The sequence below is a fragment of the Meleagris gallopavo genome, chromosome Z, assembly GCF_905368555.1.
Source record: "Meleagris gallopavo chromosome Z, MGAL_WU_HG_1.1, whole genome shotgun sequence".
Taxonomy (NCBI): domain Eukaryota; kingdom Metazoa; phylum Chordata; class Aves; order Galliformes; family Phasianidae; genus Meleagris; species Meleagris gallopavo.
The window spans coordinates 75704775-75722452 of NC_139435.1; the positions used below are offsets into that span (position 1 = coordinate 75704775).

At 51.4% G+C, this 17678-nt stretch overlaps 2 protein-coding genes across 2 annotated transcripts; both read left to right on the plus strand.

The window, feature by feature from the left end:
• Positions 1–4539: 4539 nt before the first annotated feature.
• SPINK4 (serine peptidase inhibitor Kazal type 4) lies at positions 4540–9141 on the plus strand. Its single transcript, XM_010726184.4, has 4 exons — positions 4540–6156; positions 6549–6583; positions 6905–7017; positions 8959–9141. The coding sequence occupies exons 1-4, from the start codon at positions 6096–6098 to the stop codon at positions 9011–9013; spliced, it is 264 nt and encodes an 87-aa protein (XP_010724486.1). The 5' UTR covers positions 4540–6095; the 3' UTR covers positions 9014–9141.
• A 4559-nt stretch (positions 9142–13700) lies between these two features.
• On the plus strand, positions 13701–17322 carry HEMGN (hemogen). Its single transcript, XM_010726185.4, has 4 exons — positions 13701–14006; positions 15479–15572; positions 15976–16214; positions 17094–17322. The coding sequence occupies exons 1-4, from the start codon at positions 13925–13927 to the stop codon at positions 17198–17200; spliced, it is 522 nt and encodes a 173-aa protein (XP_010724487.1). The 5' UTR covers positions 13701–13924; the 3' UTR covers positions 17201–17322.
• The last annotated feature ends 356 nt before the right edge of the window (positions 17323–17678 follow it).

Sequence of the window (17678 nt, forward strand, 5' to 3'; positions counted from 1 at the left end):
CCCCGTCCATCCCTGGAGGTGTTCAAGGCCAGGTTGGATGGGGCCCTGGGCAGCCTGGGCTGCTGTGAGATGTGGAGGTTGGTGGTCCTGCATGTGGTGGGGGGTTGGAGATTCGTGATCCTTGAGGTCCTTCCAGCCCTGGCCATTCTGTGATTCTGTGATTCTGTCTCCTTGCTCTTCCTGAGTGGCTCCCCGTCACTGCTTGAAAGTGCCTCTGCACTTGTGCCACAGAAGGCTCATGGAGAAACAGTCAAGGTGCATGACCACAGGCTCCTGCCTCCTTTATTTTCTTTTTTCTTACACATTTCTTTCTGATATCTTCTGGAAGCCAGCCCGATAATTACCATATGGTTTGGTTGAACTTGGTGTTGTCAGCACCAAGATGATGAGGCAGCTGCCTAAGACACTAGTGCTGTCACTGCTGATCTTCTCAGCCATCATTCAACTAAGCACCTTCTCCGATGAGCAAGCCAGGCTTTCAAAGCCTGCAGACCCTCTGAACATCTCTCATGGATTGATCAGCGGAAGGCAGCTCTGGCAACATAAATGAGCAGAGAAACCACTTTTCAGCACTTGCAGGTCAGTCTAGAGTTTCCACACTCCACTGCTATCAGGAAACACCAGATGCCTGCTAGTAAAATGTCTTTCATTTCTTTCCTATTTGACATGGGTACTTGTAGGGAATCTTCCTGAGGTGCAGCGACAGACCTCAACTGTGATTCAAGGCAGAGTTGGTTTGATTTCCCATAATGCTTTAAACATGTCATGCCTTAAGTTTAGCAAGCAAAGGAAAAGAAGTCACAGCATGCTGCTGGGAACTAATGTCACAAAGTCAGGAAGTGTCTAACATATAATTCCACATATTTGTGCTGCAGTAGCCTATACTGCCATCTTTTATCTATCCTCAAGACCACTGTCTTGCTCTTGCTGAACGTGGCTTTGGAAGCAGGGCAAGGGTTAAATATATAAAAGTACTCTGTAACAGCCTGAGATCTTTTCTATTATACATAGATGCAGGTGTGTCCTTGTGAGCATATGAGTAAATATGAGTATACACATTTAAGTACGTAATGGCACACCTTTTTTTAGCACAGAGATAAGATGTTCTAGAAAACGGAGAATAAGGAAACAGAAATACATTCTTTACAGGAAAAATGTGCACATGCATACACACCCTTATGTGCTCCTATACACCAACACTTCCTCCTTCTCCATCTGCTCACTGTGGCTATCTCTACCCCAGCACAGCCTAATAAAAGTCCTCAGAGCTCTCACTTTGCCACATCACCAAATCAGCTTCTGGCTCCCCAGCCTCACTGGAGTGGTGATGCTCTTTTCTGGTGAAGGTAATTTTTAGCCTTATTTCCCTTTACAAATAACTGCTGTGTAGCTGCACTGTCATGCTGCACATGAACACATCTGCAAGTCCACCATGCCTAATGACTTCTAAGTTTGATTTTAATGAAAGTTGGCAGTTGGATGGCATCATAAATATGTGAATATTTATATATAATACATATTACATATATATATGTAAATAAGAATGAGTGCTGAAGCAAGCCACTAGGATGGCACTGAGTGAAAGTTCATTGAAGGATTTTCACTCAGTGCAGTGAAATTATGAGGAGGAGGAGGAGGACAGGGACCAGAGAGGGCAATTACAGGCAGTTCAGTGATGGGATTCAGTAGGTCAAGTTGATGGCTGGATTTAAAACACTGGCACCTTCCTGCGTGCTCCCATGTTTCCCCAGGACAGGGCAGAGCAAAGCATGTGTGTGCACCTCTAGGACAGCAGCATGGAGCCCTCTGCTATGACCCCACTCCTCACTGCTGCGGCTGTGTGGGCTGCAGAGCTGCTCTGCTGCAGGGCTGGGAGGAGGCTGGGAAGCTGAGCTGAGGGACAGGCATCAGGCAAGGCAGGCAGACAGCAAAGGGACAAGGTGCAGAGGTGTGAAAAGCAACATCCAGCTGCCCTTTGCTGGAAGCCCAAAAGAGTCAAATCAGGACCTGTCTTGTCACTCATCATTCATTAATTGCAGTCTTCTGCATTATTAACCCAGATGGTTCCTTTGTCTGGGATGATTGTAGAATTAGGCACTGTGACTGAGTCTGGTGCAACCAAAATACATTTAGCAGGGCTCATGAAAGCCTGGCTGCAAGTCCAGCCCAGGTTGGGTCACTGTTGAACTTGCACAGCTCCTCATCAGGCTTATCTTCTGTTTCGGATGGCTGCTGCTGTAGTACTTCCTATAGCATACAGCTCCAATTGCGCGTTACGGCAGTCTGAATATAAATTCATTGCAAGGATACTTGTCATTTTCACTAGTGTATTTCTTGTTTACCCACTACATTAGCTCCCGTGGCAGAGAGCAGAGAGCATTGTCCAGAGGTGCCAGGGCCATTGAGTGGCTTATTTTCTGGAGCATAATATGGGATGTGGTTTGGTGCTGCTGTTGATTTCATTTTGCCAAGCATTTTTCACAAAGGAGAAATGTTGCATTAGCATCTGGATCCTCAAAAATAAGCTGTTTGCAGTGCTTACAGTACTGCTCTGATCCATCACTATGGATGTAGATGTCTGTAGAGCAAAGACAGTAATTAAAAAAAAAAAAAAGGAATCAACTGAGAATGTTGCTGTCTTGGCATAACTGACTGCAAAGGACAAAGTTTACTCTGCACCTTTTAAGAGGAACAGAAACAAAAAGCTGCAGGAAAGACTTCGGGAAACAGAATGGCTTTCACTGTGGTGACAATGCTCTTCTATCTGATGCCATGTGAGGTGGCTGCTCCTGGGTGTTTGTGAATACATACCCAAGGATTTGGACATACAACACTCATGTGGGACCATGGGAAAAAGGAAGGCCAGCATCACCTCTAAGCTGCTGAGGAACTGCAGGAAAGCTGCAAATTCCCTGGGCAAATCTGGCCTCCTTGGCCAGTTGTTCCTTGCCACAGAGGTGTCCCAGGGAAGCAGGACCAAGAGCAGCTTGGGTGTGAGCCACGGCCTCTTCTGACCAGCTGTGGTGATTCTGGTGAGCAGTCAAAGCAGAGGAAAAGGTTCAGCAATGGACCTGCCTCTTTCCGGCTCCTGTGCCTCTGAGGTCCAGTGCATGGCCAGGCTCCTGTGGGAATCCTAAAGATGAAGGTGACTGTGAAGGTGAAGTGCTCTTTTTTTCCTTTCTAACTTTCTTTCTGGTGTGATGGGGGCACGTGCAACCCCCACGTGGGTTGCAGGAACAGGGCAGCCCTCAGTCCTGGGGAGTCCCCAGCAAATGCTGGGGGTAAGTTTGCAAGAGTACCAGGGGGAGTAGCAGGACAGGATTTAAAATTCTGTGAGTGAGGCAGAGCAAAATGTGAGAGCAGGTATGAAGGCAACAGATAACAGAAAGGAACTGGCAGGTGCTGGGCAGAGCGGTGACGACACTGGTGATAGCATCAAGGCCACACTGCTGATAAGGCTGCTGTGCAGAAGTGGAGCAAGAGTGACATGATGCAATATGGCTCAGCCATCCATTCCCCACAAGATGGAAAATCTGCAAGCTGCACTATGATCCCCCAGGAAGTGCAAGTGTGATACAGTCACAGGACCATGACTGATGCGCTGTGACAAAGCTGGGGACAGCAGTAGGGGATTCCACCTGCGACTTGCAGGAGGAGGCTGAAATGCGTGCTTGTCCCTGTAGATGGAGCTGTTAGCCAATGCTGGGGCGTGCGACCGGTGCGAGCGTCCTGGCCACCTAAAGGAAGGACTTCCCCTCTCTAACTGGAGGGGACTGTTGCTGGGACTTTCGTCGGAGGCTTCAAGCCTGCACTTGAAAGCAAAATTGAAAGAGGCGTGAGAGGCCTCTGAGAGGTGGTTTCCTCTGAGAGCCTGTGACGGTGGTTTCCCCTTTGTCACACCTCTAGGTGTCATTTTAGCTCACTCCGTGAAGATCACAGCATCTGAACACTGCTGAGAAACTGGGTGGCGAAAGATCAAGCCTCACGTTGGCCAACAGCGCTGCAGAACCTGCTGCTGCTGGACGCCTATTCCATGAGGAGGGTGAGGCAGAGAAAGCAGCACATCTGAGCTGCACAGTTCCTGCACTGCTCATGGCCCAACTCCAGGAACCAGGCCAAGCTTGGGACAGGCAACGCAGTGCACAGGCAGGGAAGCTGACAGGGGCCTTGGAGTCAAAGTGCAGCAGTTTTTTTGTCATTAAATTCCTTGGAGAAGACCATGAAGGCCCTTGACAGCTCTTGTGCAGGGTTTGCTGGGTGGGAGCAGCTCATAGGACACTGAGTCGTCCTCTAGTTGAGTGCTGGTTGGGAACACGTTGCTCAGCCGGGGTGTGAGGAAATTAATCATCATGTGCCAGAATGTGAGAGCTTCTGGCTTCATGAGACCCATCTGTGCAGGTGGAAGGGTGCCCTGGGGCCTTGCTGTGCAGCCTCGCACACATCGGGGCTGTCTGCACTGCTTGCCACAATGCCCACTGCTTTGTGCACGACCCATCGAGGACGGAGATTCCCCGTCTTCCTGCTGGTCAGGTTGCTCACCCTCCTGGGGAAGGCTCGTTCCTGATACCCAGTGTGAACTTCTCTGCTCAGGATTTTGTGCCTGTGGCTTTCACTGTGCCATCTGCAGCAACCAAGAGGACCATGGTTCCACCAACTTAGTTAAGACTCCTTCCCTTAGTTGTCAGCTGCTGGCAGATCTCCCTTTACCAGGCTAAGCCACCCCACTAGCACTCCTGTACCTTGGGAACAACTGCTAGTGCAGTTAAATATTTACTTTACCTGTAGGATTTTCGAAGCAGAATAGTAATAAGCATCAAATGTTACTGAACTGCGTAAATAGGGAACGTAATCCGTGTGCACAGCCATCTAAGCAGAGCAGAGGTGTGTTCTGAAAGGGGAATCCCAAAGTTCCTGACAGTCCATGCTGAGCCATGACTGTCTGACCACGAGGGATGCGTGCTGAGCCACTCCTGCTCATCTCTGCTGTCCAGGGCCAGCAAGGACCACGCTAAGACTCAGATAAGACTGTGGGGAACAAAGATCCTGAATGTGGTGTGTCTGTCTCTTCAGCAGGTGCCCATGTGCATGCCTCACGTGTCTGCAGATCTTCCAGACAGTTTCTGTAGGACACTAGCCCTTTGTACAGAGTAACTCTTATCACCACCAGGGTGAAGGAGATGCCTTCTCACTTCTGGCCCAGACTTAATCTTGCCATATCTGTCCCAGAGGAGTTCTAGTCAAAACTACTTTTCAGCTATGATACTGACTTTCTGTCCAGCGATTCTCTTTTCCATCCTCCACCCTTCAGCCTTTGATCTTGATTCCATGGTGGATGTGGTAAATTGTTTTCTCAGAGGCAGCAAGGATGCTCACATGGAAAAACTGATGTTGAACATCTTACACATAGATGAAAAAGCAAGGTCTTCTGGAACAGAGGTCCTTGCTGAAAAGTCCCTCAGTGGCACAGCCTCCCAGATCAGCCCCAACTTTTGCATTTTGCACATGAAGTATTCCAATCTAAATGGAGATCCACATGGTGTAGGAATCACAGAACCATAGAATATCCCAAGTTTGTAAGAGACCTGCAAGGATCACGGAGTCCAACTCCTGGCTCCACACAGGACCACCCAAAATCCAAACCCTGTGTCTGAGAGCATTGCCCAAACTCTCCTTGAGCCCCAGCAGTGCTGCCCTTAGGGCACAGCCTTTCTCTCACCCCCACCTGACCTATTCTGATGCAGCTCTGTGCTGTTCCTTTGTGTTCTGTCACTGTCACCAGAAAATGAGGAATGGCAGCTACGAAGTTGGAGGGTCGTCTTGGGGGTAATGTGCGCAGTGGGAGGCTGGTTGGTTTGGAGAGGAGAGCAGCATTACTCAGCCTGCACTGGGATCAAAGGGATTTTATAGCAGCCTCTAGTGCCTGCACCTGGAGCTGGTAGGCTGTCATTCACCTCTGGGTTCACAGTCTGTCTGTTCCCAGCGCAGGTCAAACTGCTCAAAATGCTGCTTTTCCCAGCGCCAAGATTAGCTGCTGCCCTCTGCTATAAAGGCTGTGAGCGGAGTGAGGTGCATGAGTGCATGCACCCGTGCCAGCCATGCCCACAAAGGAGCTGCTGGTGCTGGCGCTGATGCTGGTAGCTTTTGTTTCTGCCGGTGGTAAGTCTGCTCTGCGTTGGTGGGCTGGGAGGTGTGGAGGGACTGAGAGTGCAAAGGAGGGCAGAAAGACACAGGATCTCTGTTATGGAGAAGAGGTGAGGGAGGCGAGGCAGCACAGCAGCAGCACGGTGGGGTGCAGAGAAGGACAGGAGCACACACACCCCACACTTTCTGGGATGTGCCAGTGATGCATTTGATGCTCAGTGGGGCTCCTGGTTGAGAGTCCAGGAGAGAGGGCTATGGGAAGGGGCTCAGAGACAGGTACAGGCACTCCCACCTTTGTCCCTCTGTCACTACCTCACGCTCCTGCCACCAGCTCTCTCTGGAAAGGCTGGTCACAGTTGTCACTTAATTTCCCCCCGCCGAACTCTTGGATCTCTGCTCTGTTTCAGGGGCAGAGCTGGAAGAGGGGAACGGCCTGAGAAGGGTAAGAGATTTCCATTTGCTCTTGATAGTGGCTTCTATTGGGCTGCCTCAATGCCTGGCACGACTGGGAGAAAGGCTGTTCCCAGAAGCTGCCCCAGCTCCGTGGGTCTCAGCAGTCTCAGCCCAGTACCAACCCCGGGCAGTGAGTCCCACCTCGAGGCACGCTGCCTCTCCCCTCTCCGTGAGCCTGCCCTAAGGGGCATTGGGATCCCCAGAGTTGATGTGCAATCAGCTCTCGCCACGCTTGCTGCTGCCCTATTGCCATGGGAGGAGGGTGGGAGCTGCCTGCACTGAAGCATTCACTGCCGTTTCTCCTTTCCAGCCGACGTGTGGAGAGATGGCTGAGCTGCAGGCATGCCCCCTGCTGCACTTGCCCGTCTGTGGGAGCGATGGGAACACCTATGCCAATGAGTGCTTGCTCTGTGTGCAGAAAATGTAAGCTCACACCTGGGCACTGGCCTCCAGGGGTCTAATTTTAGCTGTGTAAATGCAGGTGCTTGTCAAACACCGTGGGAAAACCAAAGCCCACGGGAAGGACACAAGATCCTAACTGCGAGGTGGAAGAAGGCTTTTGGCATCCTCTGAACCTGGCTCTGCAGCCCTCAGCTTCACCTGCCCGTGATGGCAGTGCCCAAGAAGGCACAGGCATGGGAATGCCCCTCGCCCTTGCAGATGCCAGCCCCTTCACTCACTGTGTTGGCAGAGTACTGATCCCACAAGAGAGAGCAATATTTATCCATCGGAACAGCTTGCTGGATCATGCACTGTAGGGTAGCGGGCCCAAAATGTGGGGTCAAGAGTCACAGCCAGATGACCTTCCAACATAAAAAAACACTGGCAACAAACCAGGTGCTCTGCAGAGGATGAGAGAAGGTCCCCAGTCTGTGTACTGCCTGAGAATGAATAATCACAGAACCATAGAGTGGCTTGGGTTGGTAGGGACATTAAAGATCATCCAGTTCTAACCACCTGCCTGGGTCAGGGATGTCTGCACCTAGACAAGGTTGCTCAACGCCCCTGGTCTAAATACCTCCAGGGATGGGGCATCCACAGCTACTCTGCGCAGCTGTTCCAGTGCCTTGCCACCCTCTGAGTGAAAAATTGTTTCCTTCTAGCCTAAATCTCCCCTCTTATAGTTTAAAACCTTCGCCCCTTATCTTGGTCACAGTAGTCCCCGATGAAGTCTCGCTCCATCTTTCCTACAGGCCTCCTTTATGTACTGGAAGACCACTGTAAAGTCTTCCAGAGCCTTCTGCAGGCTGACCAAGCCCAGTTCTCCCAGTGTATCTTCATAAGATAGGTACTGCAGCCCTCTGATCATAACTGTAGCCCTCCTCTGGACCCACTCTAACATGCCCATGTTTTTCTCAAGCTGGAGAAGGGAGATTTGGATGCAGATGTTTGGAAGGGTGCACTAGGTGGCTAGTCTGGACAGGCAAATAGCAACAGTAAATCCTCCCAAGAGAGCTCTGTGAGTGCAGATGCCCAGTTATGCACATCATGGTTCCTTTGGCAGAGCTTCACCACAGAGGGACCACCATAAGTTTGAGGAGTAGGGCAACAGGGATATCACGATGTTCAGAAGGGAAAAGTATGAGGGCTGCCTTGGGGCAGGACCACACTGTAATTCTGTGCAGGCTGGGAAGTGATGGGCTGAACGAAGACCGGGCTGAATGCACATAAACAGGTGCTTGCATTGCAAAGAACACAGGCTGCAGGGAGGGACAACCAGATTGCACAGGAAGATGCTGCCACCTCTGCAGGGTGCTGGGCACTGGGGCTGCAGCGTGACATTGGGATATCTGTCTCCTGGGACATGGGGAAACTGCAGAGGGTCCGCAAACGGCCACAGGCCTGGACTGTGAGGAGCTGTGGAGGAGCTATGTCCAACTGGTGGCTCTTGGAGTGGGAGGCCGAGGGGATCCGGTGGCAGCCTATGGCCACAAAGGGAACGGATGGAGTCATATTGCAGCTGCTGATACAACACAGGGCAACGGCCACAAAGTCCCAAAAGGGTTCAGATGAGACACAGGGGACAGCCCTTCCTTTTCCAGGAGGCTGGTGAACTAGGGAGGGAGGGGTCTTCATCCTCGGGGGTGCAGAGGGCTCGGGCAAAGCTTCAGTGCTCACATGCAAACCAGCTGGGATGAAATCGTCTCTAGCAATGGTGGGACCTACACCACACACAGGGAAGAGACCTCTGCAGACCAGCATGCCTTTCAGTGTCTCACCTCTTTTCAGTGGAACAATGAGCAAACAGTTTTAGAAAGGTCAGCTCCATTCCACGCGCCACATGAGGCCAAGGGTGAGTCAGTGAACACTTTTTTTTTTCTTTTTTTTTCCTATTCTTTACTCTGTTTTTCTACATTTTCCTAGGAAAACCAGGCAAGATATCCAGATTTTGAATGATGGGGAGTGTCAAGATATCTGAGCCTTCTGGTGGCTTTCTGGTGGCTTTTCTGAGCTTGCAAATAGGTGATTAACTTATGCTGTATGCTCTGCGTGCATCAGACATTTCAGTCAGTGACAGTAAATAATAAAATTGCATACACAATCTTATTTCAACGGCATTATTTTGTGCCAGGCTGAGAGAAAACAGCACAAGCCAGTTTCCATGAAGAAGTAATAAAAGAGTGTAGTCAAAACATTCATTTCCAATCTGTATCACAAACTAGGCTCAGCACATTGTGCACTATAGATTTCTCTGGTGTTCCTGGGAGATATGTGGGAGCAGTAAGAAACATATAACACAGCTGTACAAACAGCTTTTCTGAAGGAGGCAATTTAGCAAAGGTACAGTTTCTCCAGTGTGGGAGGTGATGGCTTTCTCTCCAGCTCCCCACAAACCACCTTCACATCCAACTACTGGAAAACAGCAACATCCACACTTCTTGTATCATTTAGCTTTTCCCATGAGACTTCTCCATAAAGAAATCAGCCCAGATAACCCACAGGAACTCTAGAAGAGCAGAGTGGAAGTCCTGAATTCTAGAGAGCCTGAATCTCTGGGGGGTCTTCTCAAGACAGACCTGATCTCCCTATGTGCTCCTGGGGAACAGAACTTGCCTCCTACTTGCTCAGCATCATGCCTAGGTTGCTCCTTGTGCTAGGGCAACTTTTGGTGCTATGGTGGGTTCGATCCAAGCTGGCTAATGGTCAGCATGCATCAGCTGTCTGCGGGCTCCCTCTGATCTTTTTTTGCTCTTTTTTCCCACAGCAGCTGGGATGTGAATCACCTTTCACTAAATATCATAGAATCACAGAACGGCCAGGGCTGGAAGGGGCCTCAAGGATGATGAAGCCCCAACCCCCCACCACACGCAGGACCACCAACCTCCACATCTCACAGCAGCCCAGGCTGCCCAGGGCCCCATCCAACCTGGCCTTGAACACCTCCAGGGATGGACGGGGATCCACAGCCTCTCTGGGCAGCTGTTCCAGCACCTCACCACTCTCACAGCAAACAACTTCCCCCTGACACCCAACTGAAATCTGCCCTCCCTCAACTTCAAACCATTCCCCTGTCCTGCTGTTCTCTCCCCTTTCCAAGAGCTGACTCCCCTCCTGTCTGTAGGCTCCCTTTAGGTCCTGCAGGCTGCACTGAGGTCACCCCGCAGCTTCTCTTCTCCATGCTGAACAAGCCCAGCTCCCTCAGCCTGTCTTTGTAGTGGAGGTGTTGCAGCCCCCTGCTCATCTTTGTGGCTCCTCTGGACCCTCTCCAACAGCTCCCTGTCTTTCTTGTACTGAGGGCTCCAGCCCTGGACGCAGTGCTGCAGGTGGGGCCTCAGAAGAGCAGAGCAGAGGGGGACAATCACCTCCCTGTCCCTGCTGGCCACCCCTCTGCTGACGGAATATGTGCACCCAAATTGTACAGCTTGAGTATGCAAGGGGTCCCTTTGCTCACAGTGGCAGAGACCTGGCTAATACAAGGTTTTCCACCCGTAGAGAATGACTGATTATGATTTCTGATCAGCTTCAACAAAGCTTCATGTTGCTTGAAGAAGTGCTCCGCTGTTAAGTGAAACCTGTGCTCAACCACAAGGCATCAAGCTGCTCTGTCTTGCTGCTGTACTCACATGACTCATTTGTAGTAACTGGGGAAAGGGTCTGACTGCATCATAAAGTCAAGTGAGCTCCCTGCAGTCGGTGACCACACTGTCAGTCTGGGACCTATACCAGTCTCATGGCCACTGTACCTGCCTGGTTGGTTACATGGTTCATCCCCCACATCCAGATCCACAGCCGTTGGTGATAGATTTAATGCTACCACTGAAAATAATAAGGAGAAACATAAAGCAATCATACTTGGTCAATCATGGAGATCCTTTTGATTTGAGGTCTCCAGAACCATGATGGAGGGCAGTGAGCAAGAGCAAACACTGCAGGAGGATGCAACAAGGCACAATTGAGCAGGGACAGAGCCTTGGCTTTGCAATCACTGTTTTGTCTGGAGGCAGCTGTTGCCATTAGAAGTTTTTCCTGTCCCCAGCCTTGTTATTGTCTGAAATCTATCAGCTATCAGCGACTACTACAAGGACAGAACAATGGCTGTGAAAGCAGGAACTGTCTGCCTAGATTCATCTCCTTACTGCCAACCTTCAGTGCCTGGTTGTGAGTTCTGGAGAGGCAGACTGCCATTGTTTCCCTGACACTGCCTTTTCATGGGCTTTGCACCAGCCTGGTTAGTTGCTCACAGCTGTCCAGAGGGCTTAACACCTCTGCTGCTCTGCTCTGGGCCCTCTCCACTTCTGCAGGGGTGAGGGCCACAGCGGCACGCAGCTTGCTCTGCAATTCTGTTGCTGCACCACTCACCCAGTCCCTGCTTCTGCAGCTCTGCAGGTCCCTACCTATCCCCTACGGCTCTCCTGAACAACAAGCAGCATATTTTCCCCTTCCAGTCCTTAAACGGAGTAGGAGAGGTTAGGGTCTGGTCTGCAGTGCCAGAGACCATGGGGAGCTGCAGGTGGAGTGCACTGCACCTTGGGGATAGGCTTGACCGATCCTTGCACTCCAGCCTGCCCCAAATCAGGTCACCATTCTGCAGCTCAAAACTGGAAGCTGTGCCCTGACTGCTGCTAGAGTGACAGCTGCATGGCTGCCCATGCTGATCTTCTGGATAACTTTGGGTCTGGGCTGTGTCTGTGTCTGTAGGAGGGAGAGCCATTCTCTGGCTGCTGCCTCGCAGTAGCAGTGCCAGATGGGGGGAAAACAGAGCTGAGGCTCACAATGCACTCTAGTGAGTCTCCTCCAGGTCCCATCAAGGAAGATGTGTGTGGGTGAAGGCGGCCCAGGGCCAAAGGATACGAGATGTGAATGTGGGGAAGCAGTGCCTGGCACGCTTGACGCATCCAGCTGCACTGGTTCACTCATCTGAAACTGACCAGAAAATTCAGCCTGCAGCCGAAAGGACAAAGCTTGGGCGACTTCTACTGCAGAGTTCTTCCATGCTGCGGCACTGGCTAGGGGACAGGAGGGCACTACAGGCTCTGAAATGGCCTCTGCTGTGCCACTCACTTCCAAGCAGAGATAGCTCAAGACTGGGTGTGTAATTTCCACACTGTTATCCACCACCAAACCTTCCCACAGGATCACAAGTTCACTCGCTTGGGATTTGCAGCAATTCATGCACAAGAACAAAACCTTCACAGGGATCTAGGTCCTGAGAGAGGCAAGTGCAGGCTCAGTAAGATGTTAAACCCCATTTATCCCATTAAGTACCTCTTACGGACTCTGAGAGCACAGCAGCTCTTTCACTTATGAACAATATTTATAAATTCATTGCATTCTTAACTGGAAAATGTGTGGAACAGTGTGTCCAAAAAATGGCAATTTTTTGCTGAGTCAAGAGAGATTTATCAAACCTCAACAGGCTCTCGAGTGTCTGAGTGCTTCTCCTCCCCAGGAGACATGTGGGTGAAAAGCTGAGTTTTGCACAACCCAGGCAGTCAGAGCTGCAGCATCAAGGCTAGCAGACCCCTGTGCCTCTGCAGCCAAGAGCATCCCTGTGTGGGTGTCAACCCATAGCGTGCCCTGGGCAGCTTGCTCTGGTCATTCTGCATGCAGCTGGAGCTCTCAGCACCCTGCAACATCCAGAGGTGCCCATCCTTTCTCCCACATTTCGTATCAGCTGCCAACAGTCCAGAGATCCCAGAACAGTTCTTTCCGAGCTGTGACCAGGCGTGTGCTTTCTTCTCCCCCACACATATTAATTTCAGGATGCACGAGGCAGGGTGATTTGGAGTTGTGCAGCATCACACAGCCTCACCAGCAGAGCACACCTGGCCTTCACTTTTGACTGAGATACAAGCAACTCAGAAGCACCCCATCTCAGGATGCCACTCACACTCGCTGGCCTTCGCATATCAGAGCCTTTCCATATCTGCTGGGCTGCCACCACCATGCTGGTTCTTTTGGGCCTTTTAGACTTGCCCCACCTCTCCAGAGGTACCACATAATCTGCAAAGGACACAGGGGAGAAGCCCCAAGGGGAAGTGGTAACTGGGGGGACAAGCAGGAAGGCAGCAGAGATCACCACGTCCGCCCAGGTTCCACCTTAGGAGACCCCCAGACATGAAATCTGTAACTTGGCCTGGATTTGTCAGGGACCTACAGAGAGTCTGCTGAGAGCAAAGGCTATGGGCACCCCCAGGAGCTGTTCTGCTACAGGGCAAGTCAGTTGAGTTCACCCATGCCTTGACAGGTGAGCAATTCCCGGAGACCTTGGGAGTAGACACGTTGTAGAGTTCTTCTACCATTGCTTGAGCCACTTGGAATTCACTGGATTTGGCTACTTCTGTCCCTGGGGGTCTCCTAAAGGTGCCAGGATCTTGAGCTGCAAGCAGCCTGCTGTGAGGGGTGGAGGTCCCTTCCCACAGTGGGACTGCAACAGACCTCTGCAAACACTTTTCTGACAGCTTACATCCCATTCCAGATCCCAGAACTGGGTCCTGGGTGCTTAATGACTCCTCCATGCATCTCATTCTGGAAACAAGCAGCAAGGCCATGCAGCGTCCTGCTGGGACACGCAGATCCTCTCTGCTCTAGTGAAGGGCATCTGAGCCACAATTTGGCAGCAGCGAGCACGGGTTTCCTATCTGAAGCAGAATTGTTATACAGAAACATCAGCATGTTTTGGAGTCCACACAGTAGGTCCTCGGCAGACACTCATATTACCTTTAAACTCTGATAAGGAGAATATTATTACCCCGCTGGTGGCCTAGTCAGATAAATTGTTTGTGGAGGACAGTCTGCACTTCTTTCAAGCTCTCATTCTGCTGCACCAGTAGCTCCAGATTGCATTCCAAGGAAATCAGCTGCTTCTTACTTGGAACAGCCAAGAGCAATGGACAGCTTCGAGAACGACCACGATTATTCCAGTACTTCTCTGCCTTCCACCGCAGCCAGCCAGGACAGCGCTGAGCCAGGTAATGTGGTGCTTCTAACTTTTTGGAAGAAAGAAGAATGGTCTTTTTCTCACTAATGCTTTATAGGAAGGCCTTACCAGTGCGTGATCAGGGGATGGGAGATGCATGTTTAATAGTAAATGCATGTGGCTTTTTCCAAGCTGTTTCAAATCACAGAGGCACCTATAAAGACGTCTCAACTCGAAGTTTCTCAGGCAGTTCCAATGCACTGTCTCTTTGCAGACTGACAGAAGGCTCTCGCTGGACTTTTAGTCGGACGGATTTTTCATTTAATTTCTGTATGTTTGTGTTCTCTGATATGTAATCTCTCACTGGATGCGGGTGTCTCAGAGAAATTCTTCCTGCTGACTGCAACAGGTAGCACAGCTTTGGAGCAGCCCCGGAGCACTCTGCTGGTCCAGATAGAAATGAATGAAGGATGTTTTCTGGCTGCGCAGAGCAATTTGCTTAGGATGGCTGGGGAGGAGACAGATTGCATGCAGCGAGAGGTGCTTTTATGGCTCAGGAGTATTTTGAAAGTAAAAGAAATTTAGCTTGGCTGCTACAAAGGGACACGTGAGGGAGGTGCGCTTCGGCAGTCAGGCTGCAGCGGAGCGCAGCGCTGCTTGGAGCTCCATTTCCCCAGGTTGCCTCTGGTGGGCTCTGCTGCCCTAATGCTGCTTTGCACCCAGGCCGTGCACACACACTGCCCTGCACAGCTGTGCGGTCCGTGTGCGGTTCTATTTCAGAGGCTGCCCATCACTAATACCATCTCTGGCCATGCCGAGTTGCCCCTGCCATTGCTGAGAAATCCTCACACTGTCTGTGCACGTGATGTCTTTTGCATCCGTGCTCCTCTTCTCTGCGGTCCAGGTAGGATGAAAGGTTTCAGGGAGGGGATCTGCCTTCTCCTGCGTGTCTCCACCCGGGACTCCTGGAACTAGTATACAAAAAGCAGCAGTAAAAGAGCAGGAGAAACGACAGACGACACCAGAAAGTAGAGCTGCTTTTGGTTTTGTGGTTGGCTGGTTGTTTGGTGGCAGTGGCTGTTGTCATTGTTAGATAGTATTGGGATCACTGTGCCCAGATTTAGACAAAACGCAGCAGTGAGAGTGCCACACAGAGCCACCAAGGCTGAGGAAACAGAGCCGAGAGGCAGGTACTGCTGCAGTCACACTTGCCTACCAGGAGGCATGGAAAGGACAGGAGCACAGGGACGGACAGGAGACACCAGCTGGATAGAAAGGAAAGAACGACCATAGTGAGGACAGCACAGAGAGCAGAGGTGTGCTGTGAGATTTGTGTGGCACATCGTCAGATCCTCCCTGCTGATGCTGCTCAGTAAGTACAGTGCCTTAGTTAATATTGTATAAAGACCTGCTTCATGATAAAAAGGCTCAGAGCACTCTCACCAGCGCCCTGTCAGCTGACAAGGAGGGAGGGATATGGTCCCACGGTCAAGAGGTCGTGTTAGCACTCTGTTTGTCCTTTAGGTTCCACCATGCTGTGCCGCCTGAGAGACCGGGAGATGCTCCGGAAGAGAAAGGCAGAGGCCCAGGAGAAGGATTCGATTCAGTGGGCTTTGGGGTAAAACTTTCTTACACTGTGTGATCCTTTCTCTGTGCACGTGACCTGAGCCCAGGACAGACACTGCATGACGACAGGGTGCCCTGTGCCCTCTGTGAGGAGAGGTCCTCGCTGGCGCAGGCGGCCCTCAGCCTATATCTGCCAAAGGGCCGCACTGGTGCTGGAGGAGAGAGCTTGTGGGGTTTCGTAAGGGGTGGGTTGGCGGTAGGAGAAAATCGGCAACCAGACTCCCGCATCCCTGCCTGGCCACCCATGCAGAGAATTCCAGTTTCTGCAGGGGTGAACCGGGTGCCAGTTGCAGCCTGAGTGCTGGCACAGTGCTGGCGAGAGAGCACATGCCAGGCAAGGAGGGACCATGCTGCCCTTGTCACCTAACCCTTTGCTACATGAAATCCCCCCGCAGGGACTACGAGATAAGCAAACGGCAGAAGAAAGGCCAAGGTGCCGGGCGAGGAAAGGGCCAGGAGCACGTTGTGGTGCCTGCACCACAGCCAAACCCGCAGCCCCCGAACAACGAGGAAGCTGAGACGGTGTCCTCCATGGAGGTGCAGCAAGACGAGCCTTTCCAGGACCTGCAGGACCTGTTCGATGATGTGCAGCTGGCAGATCTGGAAGGGATACTGGGATCCGGGAGTCCCCTGAGTGAGTCCTGGAAAGCTGCCATCCCCATGGGATCCTGGGGGCTGTAGTTGGGGCTGCAGGGACAGATCCCTCTCTCTGAATCACGGGGAGGAGTAGAAAGCCCACTGCTATGAGTAGAGTCATTAGTATGCTGGTCTGTGGCCCCTGGCCCCATATAGAGCTTCTTGTCCTAAAGATTCCTCTGCAGCCTTTTCTGCACGGGGAAGATGTAGCTGTGTCCTGTTGCACTTCCCCGAGGAGAACAGGTCAACAAGAGAAACAATATATACAACAGCAAAAGTTGGTTCACAGACAAGTGTCTGCCTCGGGTCCTCTTCTGTCTGAAACTAAGGAAAGTGTCCAGAGGGCCACAGCTGGCCAGCGGGACATTAGTTAATTGCCCGTGATGGTGGGTCACCGTGCCCCCCACTCCTCTGCCAGGAGCCAGACCAGGGCAGAGGCGCTCTGAAAAGAAGAGGCAAACTCCTGAACCCAGAGCAGATCAGGGAGTGCCAGCCATTGTCTGCCCACAGCCCACTGGTCCCAGGGTGGTGGGGAGGGGAAGGGGCAGCTGGAGGCACAGTGCATGCAGGAGACCTGCCCCGCTGGGGCTGATGGCAGCAAGAGTCCTTACAGCACACCACAGGGCTTCTGATGCTCTTGTGCCACCACTGTCCCGCACCAGGTCCAGCCCTCAGTCCTGAGACTCTGAAATGGCAAGAAAGGAGCTGGACTTATTTGCCTTCTGCCATTAAACCCATTAAACTTCACAACCTAGGGGACCAGCATGTCCTCTGGAAGTCATGCTGGCCAGCAGGAGGTGCTTCTCATCATATGCATCTCATGGCCCAGCTAGCAGAGCCCCTAGCAGCAATGACCTCTCTCTGATGTTCTTTGCAGGTGAAGAGGATATGATGAAGCTGATAGATGAAATACAAGATGTGCTGAATAATACGCTGGAAAAGAACGAATCAGATAATGACATGCACCCACCAAACCTATTTTAAAGTTTTACTTAAACGCATGCATATTCTTCCAGTTTTTATGACTAAGAAATACTGAAAAGCCTTTCTGAGAGACCTAAAGTTGCTCCTTCCTCAGGAACAATAAAAATCTGACTCTCTCTCCACCGTGCTTCCTGTGTTGCTTCCAGGCTGTTTGGGGTGGGGGGGAGGAGGAGGAGGAGGAGGATGCTCCTTCAGCCTCACGGGAGCTGTGAGCTCGCGAGCCTCGTGCCCATCTTCACTCCCCCATTGTGTTCAGCAGAAACATCAGTCCCTTTACAAAGCTGAACGTCACCCTGCCTTTCAGCGGGCAAGCGTGCAGTGGCTTGGGCTTCTTTCAGCACATCATGAAGCCTACAGTCTCTCATGCTGTTATCTGCAGCCTGAAGGCCTTTCTCATAATCTGCCTTCCTTCCCCGGTTATCAGCTTGCTGTCCCCAAGTCTGGGAAGTCTGTTGTTTTTGTCTTGCCAGCAACTTCA